At 41.9% G+C, this 14,001-nt stretch overlaps 1 protein-coding gene across 1 annotated transcript in view; it reads left to right on the top strand.

Moving 5' to 3' along the window:
- The window catches only part of ITSN1 (intersectin 1), a 152,995-nt gene that overhangs the window by 126,060 nt on the left and 12,934 nt on the right, over nucleotides 1-14,001 (top strand). Inside the window, exons 29-32 of the mRNA XM_054973365.1 lie at nucleotides 7,984-8,105; nucleotides 9,926-10,032; nucleotides 10,827-11,010; nucleotides 11,419-11,517. Of these exons, the coding sequence (XP_054829340.1) occupies nucleotides 7,984-8,105; nucleotides 9,926-10,032; nucleotides 10,827-11,010; nucleotides 11,419-11,517 (512 nt within the window). The remainder of the gene's footprint in view (nucleotides 1-7,983; nucleotides 8,106-9,925; nucleotides 10,033-10,826; nucleotides 11,011-11,418; nucleotides 11,518-14,001) is intronic.

Below are 14,001 nucleotides of genomic sequence, written 5' to 3'. Positions count from 1 at the left end.
TCACTCAATTTGTGGACATCCTCTTGGAGCTCATCACAGTTGGCCTTAGTTTTCACTATCCTGAATAGTTTTATGTCATTTGCAAAGTTGGCCACTGCACTGCTCACCCACAGTTCCAGATCATTGATGAACAAATTAAATAGCACTAGACCCAATACCAATCCTTGTGGGACCCCACTGCTTACTTCCCTCCATTGTGAGAATGGTCCATTTATTCCTAGTTTTGCTTCCTGTCGTTTAACCAATTTTTAATCCATAAGAGGAACTGTTCCCTTATCCCATAGCTGCTAAGCTCACCCAGGAGTCTTTGATGAGGTACCTTGCAAAAATCCTTTTGAAAGTCCAAGTGTACGACCTCCTTTCTGTCTTTCAGTTAGATTTTGCCTTTAACCCTTTTCTTCTTGCCCCATCTGGGTAGATTGCTGCCACCAGAAATTATATCCCAAAATAACTTAAATTTCCCCTTTAATAACGTGCCCAAGCGTCAGGCTCCTTTGTGGTACTATGTGGCCCTGAGGAAAGGAATGGGATATAGGAATGACTCTGGAATTTTAAAAAAAACTTATTTTTACAAAAAGTGTATCAGTTTCATATTATTTCTTAAGCTTGATGGTTTCAAAAAGTGTTATCTGTTATTAAAGTTTCTTTACTTAGGCACAGTCACTCACATCTCGCAGTCTGCACACACAGTTTGCCTGCTTCTGATATCAATTTCTCACTCAAATACACATAAGACTTTCTCTCAGGCGCATGCACAGTTTGCCTCTCTTGCCCTGACTGAATGTTCTTTCACAAACATACACAGTTCAGGCTTCCACACAGGTTGTATTTCTCTCAGAAATGGTTAAATACGCTCAGGCTGTACACAGCTTTCCTGCTTTCCCCAGACTTTTTTCTCCACTCAGGGCTAAGCTACAAGGGACGAATGACACAGGTTGGACACTTGTTAGCTTCCTTCAAGTTATGATGGGAAATGTAGGCAGTTTGGCAGAATGTTGGACAAGTAACAGTTGAAACGTCCATTGGACAGCAGTTGGAGAGCCAAGCTGCAAGACTAGGATGCCTATATTTCCCATCAAAACTTGAGGGAAGCTGACAAGTGTCCAACCTGTGTCATTCGTCACTTGTAGCTTGGGCATCAGTAACTGAAACAGCAGTTCAGTCTGCCCACACTCTCATTCATCAACCAATCATCTCACTCACTCATCCCTCTCTTTCACCCCCCACTCTTCAGCTGTACCACCCCAATCATTTAAAGACACACACACATTTGAAATCATTACACAAAGTATATAATGTTTACTGGTTATCGTTATTTACATGTTTGTTCACTGTCTTGAACACCAAAAGGTTGGTGCGGCAGGACTTCCTCTTGCAGAACCCATGCTGATTTTCCCTCAGAAGGCATTGTTTATGTGCCTAATAATCCTGTCTTTGATTACAGTTTCTACTACTTTGCTTGAGACAGACATTAAGCTAACTGTAATTTCCTGGTTCTCCTCCGGACCCCTTTTAAAAAATCAGTGTAACATTTCCTACTCTATTCTCGTAGAATGGGTGATTTTAGTGATAAGTTGCATATATGGGTTAATAGATCAACAGTCTCAAATTTGAATTCCCCAAGAACTCTCAGGTATTTGCCATCAGGACCTAGAGACTTTGTGGTCTTTTGTAGGCTTTTGTATAAGTTCCCATTATTTTGTACATGTTCTATGATAGCCTTTTGTATACGTTCAGCTTCTATCCCCAACAAGTACACAAGACAAAAAACTTCAGGATTGAAGCAGCTAATTTTTCATTTAGAGCTCTTATATTTACACATACTTCTTATTAAAATAATCTCTAACATCACTTAGCTGTCTCATGTTCTTAACTAATTCATTTTCTTGACAGACTTCAAACACCTTACAGTATTGCCTGTACTCATATATTCTCACATAAATCCCCTACTTTTACATGTATACCATGTTAACACCTTTTTACTAGTTTCAATCATAACATCAGTGTATCAAAAACTATGATTAACAAATTCCTTGTCTATTTAATTTTTGATGGCCTTTAACCAATAAACCATACTTCTGAACTATACCTTTTGCAAGTCCTTACTGGGTCATTCTCATTATTTTCTTGGCACTCCTTACTCTTGGATCTGATTTCTAATTATCCTGTTCCTCATATCTATTGGTATAAACTAGACTTGTCTTTGGACTACCTCAGGGCTGTGCTGATTTTTTGTCAAGCATATTCAAGTATTTACTGAAACCAGGATCGAATCCACATTCACCCATTACCCGCATGTTTATCGGATATCTTCCGTTTGCCTCCAATCTGCGATTTTTTCCTCTTCGTTCACATTCCTGCTTCCAATCCGTCTTTCTCTCGTGTCCCTCCGGTCACATGGCTGCTCAAAAACTGCTTTTTTGGGCGGGACCTTTTTTCCCCGCCCATTTTTTTTATTTTTTTGAGCGCACTTTTCCGTTATTTCGATCTTGCCTTATAAAGAAACATCATTGAAGATAATGATGCCTCTCTTTCCCCCACTGACAGCACTGATGGCTCTCTCCCGTTTCTTTTTTGGAAATTTGGAAGCATGTGGGAAGCTCTTTCGTGGGCATTTCCTATGCAGGACAGTTCAGTGCTTGAATTTTACTGAAGTTTCACTTCCTTGGAGTGTCATTATTTTGATATTTCATAATTTCGATATTACAGTAATATAAAATAAAAAAATAAAAAACAGTTAAAAAGGAAGTTTCGCGAGTCCGTTCTGAGGATGGATTCACCCCAAAATGATTTTTCAAACTACCAGATTTGATTCAGAAACAGCATAATCAATAAATCCAATGCTATGAAGTCAAAAACAGTCTTTTGCAGACTACGGAGCACTTGCAAGTTGAATCAGCCAATAGGAACTCTCGGAATGGCCGGAGAGACAGGAAGGGGGGTGGTTTTTAAAAATACCGTGTAAATTGCGCATTGGCCCGTTCACGGCCACCGTGAAACTCCCGTTGAAAACCTGTGACCACATATTCGGGAGAAATGCGAATGCAAAGCATCTGTTTAATGAGGTAATGTGACCAGCAGTCGGGATTGCGTGGGGAATGCGGGGAACATGCGACTTAGAATGAGTAATGTGGATTCGACCCAGGTGTTCCCTACTTGTGGCCTGCAGAAGTGCTCTCAACACTGTTAGCCCAAAAGGGCCCCACCCACTTCTGGCTCAATTAAGGAGAAGGCAGGTGGAGTAGAAGTACAGAAAGTCTTTATTGCAATAAACGGAGGAACAGGTTCTTAACACAAAGAAAGTTAACTCAAGTTCCTCACAGAAAACAAAGCTGCTGCCCCTTTTATGCTAAGGGCAGTCTATTCCATATATGGTAATCCAAGCTAATTGGCTTATTTCAGTGGTGCAGTATGAAGTTGAAGGCACGAGTGTGTCTAAAGAGTTAAACAAGTTAAGTTGATCACATATCCCCTGGTTCCGCCTGTGATCAGTATATTCCTTTAGGGGCACTAGGCCAGACTAGGCCCGAATCAGGTATATGCCATCAATGCTATTGCTACAAGTTTGTGTGTTGATAGCAAGACATTTATTTAGAAAACTTGAGTTCTCCCTTCAGTTGATTGATTGAATACTAACGTGCACCTTCCCTGTGGGCTCCCCTGCGGTGCTGCGCAGTCCCATGCACAGCAGCCACTGGGATCGGGCCCGTTTTGGCCCAGATCAGGGCCACTGTGGAGCACGGGAGTGCTTCTGCATTCCACAGCGCCTGAAAACGGACCCAATCCATGGCAAAATGGACTCGGTTTTGCGTGCTGTGGAGTGCAGGAGAGCTCGTGTGCTCCGCAGAGCCCCAAAACAGGCCTATTTTGCCGCAAATTGGGTCCGTTTTCAGGCACTGCGTAGATCAGGAGCGCTCCTTATGCTCTGCAGCGCCTGAAAATGGGCCCATTCTGCCGTGGATCGGGCCAATTTTGAGGCACTGCGGAGTGCAGAAGCACTCCTGCGCTCCGCAGTGCCTCAAAAACGGGCCCGTTTCAGCGTGGATCGGCCCGTTTTGAGCCTCTGCGGAGCCTGGACGTGCTCCCAGGGGCTGTGCGATGACATCACTTCTGAAGTGACATCATTGCGCCTTTGGGTGTGCATGCACACGCACCCCCTCTCCCCCAAGTTAAGTGCCAGGCCCCTATCCCCCGCCCAGAAGTTGAGGGGGCCTGGCAACCCTATCAGGTCCCCTGGAGAAAATGGTTGCTTTGGAGGGTGTAATCTATGGCATTATACCCTTCTAAGGCCCCTTCCCTCCCCAAACCCCACTCCCAGGCTTCACACTTAATCTCCAGGAATTTCAAGACTCAGAGGTGGCAGTCCTAGTCTTGAGCCACAATGGCATATAAAGTAGGGAAAGTGGCATATAAATATTCTAATTTCATTAAATTGCAGGGATGCATTCAATGATGATACTGTGACCACAGTTCTCTTTGTCAGATGCATCTGGCGGGGAGGGCTGTGGTTCTCAAGGGCTTGTGCTGCAGTGGAATTGGTTGGTCTTGGAGGTGCTGCTTTGAACCTTTACAGAAGCAAACTGATCCCCACATCAAAAGGAGCTGTTTGCATCTCCATATCAAAGGAGTTGTTTGCATCTCCCCTCTCCTCCCCCCTCCCCTATCCTCCTCTATATTTGACCAGTTTCTGTTGGCCCTCCATGCATCTGACGAAGAGAACTGTGAATCTCGAAAGCTTATGCTACAATAAAATTGGTTAGTCTTAAAGGTGCTACTGGCCTTTTTTTGATTTCGCTACTACAGACTAACACGGCTAACTCCTCTGGATCTGTGAACATTACTCTGTTTTTAGGTGGAGCACTCAGAACTGTACATTCTGTGTTTGGTTATGCTGCAAATTTATATAATTGCTGTTTGCTGCTGAGAAATATTAAAAGAAAAACCTCAAATAGGCTAAAAATGTGTTTGCTGTTTCTACTGTGCAAGCCAATGTCAAAAGAATATTTTGGGACATGTCCTCTAAGAGGGTGAATATGACTGAAAAATTCCAAGGGAGAAGTTGTTGCAGCAGAAAAGAACGGAGTTTTGTGCTATTTAAATACTAACAGATTGGCTGGTCTTATGACCATAATAAACCCATTGATTGATTGATTGATTGATTGATTGATTGATTGATTGATTGATTGATTGATTGATTGATTGATTGATTGATTGATTGATTGATTGATTGATTGATTGAATACTAACAGATTTATTGTGGCATAATTATTGTGGAGCTCCATGAGATAATAAAGAATTATTAACAGCTGACAAAAATTTAAAAATATATGTAGAAAAAAATGTGAACAGTGGCATCACCAGGCTGTAAAGTGAAAGGGGTCACAGTGGTCTGAGACATTTCTATGAAAAACTCAAATATATGCAAGGTAAGCGCACAGTGCATATTTTATAACAGCAATGGCAGTGCTCAGTACAAAGGTAATTAGTGTATGCTAATATTTGCTAGCATATGCTAGCAACTATAAGAAGCAGGACAGAGAAAGAGAGGAAGAAGTACTAGCAATGGGGGAAAGTGCAAAGAGATGCAACTTGGAATGACTGATATGGTTTATAGAGCTCTAGAGTAAAGATAGAATTTGAGGGGACAACTGTACCCCTTACCTTAACTGTAATATAGGCCTTACAAACCATTTATCCTGAGTGAATGTATACCTTTAGCAAATGCCATGACACAAATAGAATGTGATTTAATACAACTCAGGACCCTGTATATGGATTGCTATGCATTTATACTCAATCTGAACAAATTATTGAAAAATACAGAGAAATTCTTGTTTTTCAATCTCCAGTCTAAACTTCAAAGTGTGTAACAAATGGAAATTATGTTGACAAAGCTTTCATTAATTTAGTTGGTGTATAAATAGAATAGTATATGAAACAGAAAACAACTCCATTGATAAGAACCGACTCTATTTTCAGTTTGATTTAGAGGTGGATGTTATATATTTTATGAGATTGCTGCACCACTAACATAATTTGGATTAATAAAATATTTTACAATTTCTGTCTGATGCTTGTTTTTACATTGCTAATGGGCAATTGAAAGCAAAAAAAAGTCTCACGCTTTTGTCTTCTGGTGAGGTGTGCTTTTCTCTCCCATCAGGAGCATGTATATAAAAGATGTGAAGCTAACATTGATCCTTTAAAGGAGTAGAGAGGCAATGTTTTTGAGCGGAGCACTTTGATTCTTTACTTCTGCAAATGCCCTGGTGATGATCAGTCAGAAGGCCCCTGTAATAGCAGAACATTGACACATCAGGACAAGGAATGGCTGGAGAGAAGCTGTACTTATACGATCAGCTGTTGTTTCATACAGCAGTAGCGATCAATTCCTTATGTAATTGTGGCTGGGGAAGACTAGTGAGCTATTGGGATGCAGTCATGGGACACCATTGGATCTAATTATTGTCATACCTACCTTTCTTCCTGCTGTACACTATGGTAATGACAATCTGGTGTTTCCCCAACAATGACAGCCAGGTAATAAAAGTGCATCAGCTGTAACTGGAGACCCAAATACAGGTTGGGCACCTTGCTGTCCACATTACTGACCCCTGTACATACTGTCCATCTTCTAGAACAGGAGTCCCCAGCATGATTGGGTGGCCATGGATACCGTGGCACTCACCAATACCTTTCCTGGAGCCTGCCAAATGTTTTTAGAAAGTGTGCAGGGCTAGGTGGGGTTTTGGCCAACAGGACATCGGATTGGCCATTGGAGATCTAATTGGCTGTGTAGATTTTTTAAAAGTTGCTTTGGCAGCAGCTGCCACCACAACACAAGGATTTTCAGTGTGTCAATGAAGGTAAACTGTATCTATGCAGCAAAATATTGTTTATTTTAAAAGGCATCCTATTAAAAAGTTTCTGCCTGAAATGTTGAATTGTTATTATTAGAATTATGCATAACCTCACTCCCTGATATTATGTAGTTGGCTCCGCTTCCTGCAGCAGACGTTTTAGAGGAGACTAGAGAAATTGATTGATCGGGTTAGCCTTAGGTATAGAGGATTATTAGGTCTGATACCTGATATGATTATTTTTAATGCTTTCAACCCCAGATACACATGTGATAATCTTTTTCTGTTCTGCCAAAAGAAAAGACAAACTTGCATTAGCAGTCTATTTATTCAAACTGACCCCTAGCATATTGTTAAAACTGTCAGGAAAAAAACCCTAAAGAAATCTCATTAAAAGAAAGTATCAGATCCTATTAATCCTGGAGGCTTTAATCAAGATCTGTTTACAATCTTCTTTCTACTAAGAAAAAAACCTTTCTAGTCAGCAGTCACCATAAGCTTCAGACTTGAATCTCTTTTTGTAGTCGTCTGATAGTTTACATACTTTTAATTAAATATTGTGGCCTCCTTTTCAATTGCTCCTGGGTGTTTTTAGGAAGGGCATTGTTAGTGCATTGGCCAGACATCATATTTGGACCTTTTCACTCCAGAGTGGTCCTTTCACACTCTAAAAGCTCTCTCTCAAATTTCCATATATACCTTGCTGGGAACTGAGGAGTAATGTTAAGCATCAGGAAGAAAACTCTGGATTATTAAGACAGATACCTTCTTAAATGTGTCAGCAGACAGCTGTATCCTATAATCCATAATTGTTTTGGATAATTTTTTCCCCTGTGTGTTTGTACATAATGTAGACTAGTGCTTTGCAATGTGGGTGCGTTGCATTTTTTTTTTTTTTTTTGCTGTTCAGGAAACCTGAGTTTGTTAGCTTTTTGTCTGAAAAGGTTTTGCTGGATCTTAAGTTATAACTAGCTACCAGTGTTAGTCCTGATTCTCTCTAAGGTGGTTAAGCCTGTCTGGGCAGTACCACTTCCGTCTACAGATACATGTTCTGGTAGTGCTTATCAGGAATATTGTTAATGTTCAACACCATGAATTTTTCTATCTTCCTTGTCTCTTCCAGGGTGTGCTGATTTGCACCTCCTGGACATGTTGACGCCCACTGAAAGGAAACGGCAGGGGTATATCCATGAACTGATTGTAACAGAAGAAAACTATGTGAATGACCTACAATTAGTAACAGAGGTGAGGCTGACTGTGCATGTTTTATAAATTGCTCTGCTTATCTCATAAGGGTATGAGTTTTTCAAATCTCTGAGCTCTAGTGACCTCTGTTGGGTGTTGTATGGAAGCTTTTGTGGGTTAATATTTGTAAAACCAAGCCATTCCATTACCAATTACAAAATTAGCAGCATAACTTTGGACATTCTTTAAAGAAATCTGATTGTTTATTAAACCATTTAATGTGATTATTGAAATATATATGCATAAATTTTCTTCTCCAAAAATAAAATGTAAATGTAAAAGAGCCAGTTCAGTGTAGTGGTTAGAGTGTTAGACTAGGATCTGTGAAGCCCAAGTTCAAACCCCTACACTGCCATGGAGCTGGGTGCTTGTGGGCTAGTCACATGTTTTGAACCTAACCTACCTTCCAGGGTTGTTGTGAGGATAAATGGAGAAGAGGAGACCAATGTAAGCCAAATCCTCAGAGATGCACATCTCCTGTTGTGGTCTAGTATCTTTAACCTTTCATGCACAGATTATATCAAGATTAGATTATTGTAATGCACTCTATGAGGGCAAGTCTTTGTAGGTGGTTCATAAGCTCCAATTGGTACAGAATGCTATGGTAACCTAGACCATTCCTGGCCAGGAGAAGAATGCTAATTGGCTTCCCATTATGCTACCAGGGCCAATTCAAAGTGCTGATTATTACCTTTAAACCCCTAAATGGCTAAGTATCAGGATACCTACATGGATCTTCTTCCATGTGTTCCTGTTAGACAAAGCCATGCTACACCTGCTTCCTTTGTTTGGAGGTGCAGCAAGGAGCAGGGCATTTTCAGTGGCAACACTTCATGTGGAATACCGTCCCCTTGAGGCCTTGCATGGCTCCAAATCTGATGTCTTTGTGGCCCTAGGTAAAGATCCATTTATTCTTCAAACCTTGTCATGTGGAGGGTTTAAAAAGAAAACAGATCTTGATTATAGTTTGTTTTTGTTCTAGTTCTGTATTTTACATTGCTGGTTTTTGTAAAGTACAGCTATTTTATACCTTTATACTTTTATTTCTCTACAGCTTTTTCGTATTATACTTTCTCCGCTGTTCTACAGATTAAAATGCACGCGCATGTTATAACGTTTTCAATTGTTTTACCATGGTGTTTGCTTCCCCATGGAACCTGTTTTCAGGTTGAGAGGGGATATAAATGTTTAAAATTATGATCATTATTGTCTTGCGAGAAGAAACATGATGCTGAGCATATAGCACAACTGAAGGGAGAATGCCACAGGGAAGAAAGGGGTAAAGAGGTCTTTTCCCCACCCATTGGTCAACAGCTCAACCACAATCTGAATGTGTCCTTCATTCCCAAGGCTACCAGGGGCTGGGCAGGCACCTCAGAAGTTACATGTTGCAATCCCCAAAGCACAGTGACCTTGAACCTCCTAATCTGGACTATTGTTTGATCTCTTCAGTGAATTAATAAATTTTTTCATCTTATTTTTGCAGTTGGATTGTAGCAGCAGCAACAACCTTTATTGGCATTACTTCCATGTTAAGAGTAGGAGAGAGATCACTCTGCTTAACAGACTTCTATGTTTGTGTAGTGTAAAGACATACATTGTGGTTTCACTCTTTTCTGATTGTTGTGGGCACGATCCAGATGAATTTATGGTTATTAATGTTATTAAGGTCTCACTGATTTGAATGTAAAAGACAATTTTGCAAATAGTGGCCTCAGGTGATAGATTCTGAGTTTGCAGATCTTTAAACTAAGATTTCTAAGGTAATGCAGGCACAGTTAACAAGTTTATTGTACATTCTTTCCCTTCTGAATCTACAGATCTTCCAGAAGCCACTGATGGATTCAGAGCTGTTGACAGAAAAGGAGGTTGCTATGATTTTTGTAAACTGGAAAGAGCTAATTATGTGCAATATTAAACTACTGAAGTAAGTTGCTTTTTTAAAAAATCATCAACAGTAATATTTGGTGAGGGTATCTCTTCTTACCTTTCCCACTGTTTTAACTTTACATGGGCAAAAAGTATTGTTGGAGATTAAAATAACTGGTTTTTACTGTAGTTTCTGTTTCTTTTGGGGTGAATACAATGTGAGCAAATAGGAAAAATAACTAAATATAGGAAAGCAAGATTTGGATCCAGTAGTTCCTTAAAGACCAACTAGATTTCCAGTATATAAGCTTTTGAGAGTCATTGCCCCCTGATGAAGGGAGCTCTGGTTCTCAAAAGCTCTGACTCTTGTAAGTTCATACCTGGAAATCTAGTTGGTCTTTAAGGTGTTACTACAGCAGAATCTTGCTCTTCTGCTACAGACCAACATGGCTACCCACCTGAAATTGTAGATAGGAAAATACAGATTTTTCAAAATGTGATGCTATAAAATGTTGTGTATTCCCATATCCCAGCGGGAAGAAATGACCTTCCCTCCACTGGTTGCTAGATGGTCATCACCTGTTGTCCTGTTCTGTATATTGTGCATTACAGTATTATCTGAAATAAAGTCATTTTAAAGATGTGTTGTAAAATGATCCTATAGGGGAAGTCAGCTAGCTAGGGGAGATTAGAGGTTACGGAGTCCTTTTTGTTTATTTGCTAATTAAGCGATGGTTGTGCCATTATAATTTTCATGACAGTAATAAATTTCTACTGGCATGCGTGTGTGTGTGTTTATTCAGCTTTAGCACATTTCATAATCCTTCTGTCATTCTTCTGCTTTGTGCTTAGGGCACTGCGTGTTCGTAAGAAAATGTCAGGAGAAAGAATGCCAGTAAAAATGATAGGAGACATTCTGACAGCACAGCTTCCACACATGCAGCCTTACATTCGATTCTGTAGCTGTCAGCTTAACGGGGCAGCGCTCATCCAGCAGAAAACAGATGAAGTGCCTGAGTTCAAGGAATTTGTTAAAGTAAGGGAATATCAATTTTGGTACTCTTATCTTGCAGGAGCTCATTCCCTTATTTCCTGGTATGTTATAAAACCTTGCTATGTAAAAAAAATTATGTAAACACAAACAAATCTCCTTCACATTTGAACTGTTTCTTTGGCTCAAGAAGCCAAGTTCTTCAGGTACTCTAGAAGATGCCTACATTTTGTCAGACTTTCATAAACTGTGAACTACCACTGGCGGTGGCAACATATGACAGAATTCCCAGCATGTCCTTTTTATCCTTAGGAAAGTACCGCCAGGAGGCTACTGTTGACTACATGCAGAGATCAGAGAGAGAGAGAGAGAGAGTTTTGCCTTTAGCATTTTTAAAAGATCAGTCTGATACTCTGATAAACCAGCTACCAATATTTTTTGTTAATATTTCAGAGATTAGCTATGGATCTGCGCTGCAAAGGGATGCCATTGTCAAGCTTTCTGCTAAAGCCTATGCAACGAGTAACACGATATCCTCTAATAATAAAAAATGTAAGTCCTTTTTCTGTCATGTGATAATAAGGAATCAGAACTGCTATTACTGAGAAATAAGAGTAAATTCTGAAGGTTTTTTTTAAATTGGGATACCCATTTGATGAAAAATAAGTTTATCAGAAGGATAGATCCTGAGCTTCTACATATGGAGAAAACTCAGTGATGACTGATTAGATCCATGGGCCGGATCCAGTAGTAATTTCTGCTCATCGGAGGCACTTCCATCACTAGAATGGTACTCTCCTGCCTCCTCTCCCACTGCAGCCGACTGAACTCCCTAAAATGTTTCTCTGGGGGGACAAGGAGTGGTCAAGAGCTGCATGAAGGCTGAATTGCAAGTCTGCAGTGAGGAGGAGGAATTGGAGAAAATTACCCCCTTTTCATTAGCAGAAAATTACTGCTGGATTCAAATCCATAGTTCTATAAATGAACAGCAGAGTGAGGTATAAAAAGGGATAAAATAATAAAGGCAATGAAAGTTTCAGGTTATATTTGATTAACACAGAAAACAAGACTGTTTTAAAGAAAAGTCATCTTTGCAGAATTTTGGCAATAAAGAGACAGAGGATAAAATGAGGTGTTTTTCTTTTTGCTCATTTAGGGTGGGATTTGTTTAATAGTTTGTTCTGTAACATTGTTGGATGCTTAATTATGTGTATTTTGTGGCGCTGGATGGATGGGCAGTGCAATCCTAAGGGGCACTGTAGCAGAGGTGTCCAGATGCTTGCATAACTTCAGTGGCACTAGTCTGCTTCCTAAGGACTTTCCGCAGGAAGATACACCAACAGACAAATCTGGCCACGCACAGGCAGCAGAGCAAACTCTCTAAGTAGAACCACAGACAACATCCACCAATCACACAACAGCTGCAGTCGACAGCTCCACAAGTGGCAGCTACAGGTGGAGCCAATCTCTGGCTGGGAACATGACCACTGCCTCTCAATGCCACCCCTCCCCCACATCCCCAAGAGACAGCAGTCAGGGAGGAAAGACACCCCAAGAGCAGCACCCTGATAGAGGCACTTGGCTCAAAAGGTCCCCTCCCAGCCCCGGGGGGGGGGACACACCCAGCAGCAGACAGGCCCCCTCATTGCTGATGGGGCCCAGAGTGGCAGTAAAAGTGCCACCCACTTGTGAATACCTCTGTTTTGAGCCATACAGCTCCTTTCCCCAGAAAAGTAAAAAACAGAAGGGCAAAAAGACCTAAAAGACCTAGATCAGGCTTGAACTCAAAGCCCCCAACACTCAGGACCAACCCTCTAATCTCAAGACTAGAAGAAGAGGATCCCAAGAGACATGACAGCAGGAACTAGACACCCTGCTGCAACTCTGATTTCACCACCAGCCACATGGGGGAGGCCAGAGAATATCACACAGATGAGCATGGCTTGGTGGAAAGGCTCTTGGATAGCCTGGCTGGGGTTTCTGGTTCAAACACCACTTGGGCAGAAGGGAGAGGCAGGCTAAAGCCCCTAGTCTGAAATGTTTACCCCCTCCCCTGCAAATGGCAAAAGGGGGAACAAGATGACCCAGTCAAAGGGGCGCCCCAGAAAGCCATCATTTTGGCCAGGATGTGGCTCCACAATTCTCCCTGTTATACCCATGGCAGTAGCATCCTACTATCCATTTTGGATCCCACCCATGCGCTAAAAATCTGCACAGCTTATCAGATGTTAGCAGTGCTGTGGGAGAATGTGGGACCCCCTCAGAGACCCCCTTCCCCAGAGCAGACACACACTGTCTTAGACAACCCTCCAAGTTGTACTCATCCCCGTGAAGTATGTACGGGGCGGAGGGGGGGGGGAGTGTGGACCTAAACACAGACTCAGCCTCCAGATTTCCAGCAGACCACTGCTCTGTTGTGCAGCAGAACAAAACATAGGTCCAGTGACACCTGGAAAACCTACTTGAGTCACCCCAGCATTACAACCCTTGAGCCAGAATCCGCCCTCTGGGGTGTGTGAAGGGGCAGCTGTACAGGGAACTGACAGGTGGGAGGCGAGTTGGGGCTGGGAGGGGCATGTAATCCACACACAAGCAGACAGACAGGGAGAGAGGTGGGGAGCACCCTAGACTTTATTAAACTGCAAATCATGAAGGGGGTCCCAGGACCCAGGTTACTAACTTGTGGAGGCAGGCTGAGCCATCCCTAGTGCTGCATGTTCGGAAGCAATGCAGACTCCTAGGTCAAACTGCTGACTAAGGAAGGATGCTTCATGAGCAAGGCTGGAAACACAGTCTGAGCAGAGTGTTGGGAACTGCAGTGGCCATGCACCCAGGTCTCCTGTTTGGATTTCCACCTGTGTATAGGAAAGAAGTGAGATGTGCTACATTGGCAAAGGGCACAGCCTCAGTGTCAGCCACAGCCAAGTCTGCAGCATCCTGGGAGAAAACAGACCAATGCTGCAGGTGGGGGTCTCCTGCCTCCCCCTCCCCAAGGCAGATACTGTTGCTATCCCAACAGCACTCACCCAACCTGGC

The sequence above is a fragment of the Eublepharis macularius genome, chromosome 3, assembly GCF_028583425.1.
Source record: "Eublepharis macularius isolate TG4126 chromosome 3, MPM_Emac_v1.0, whole genome shotgun sequence".
Classification (NCBI taxonomy): domain Eukaryota; kingdom Metazoa; phylum Chordata; class Lepidosauria; order Squamata; family Eublepharidae; genus Eublepharis; species Eublepharis macularius.
This window is presented reverse-complemented; position numbering and strand designations above follow the sequence as displayed.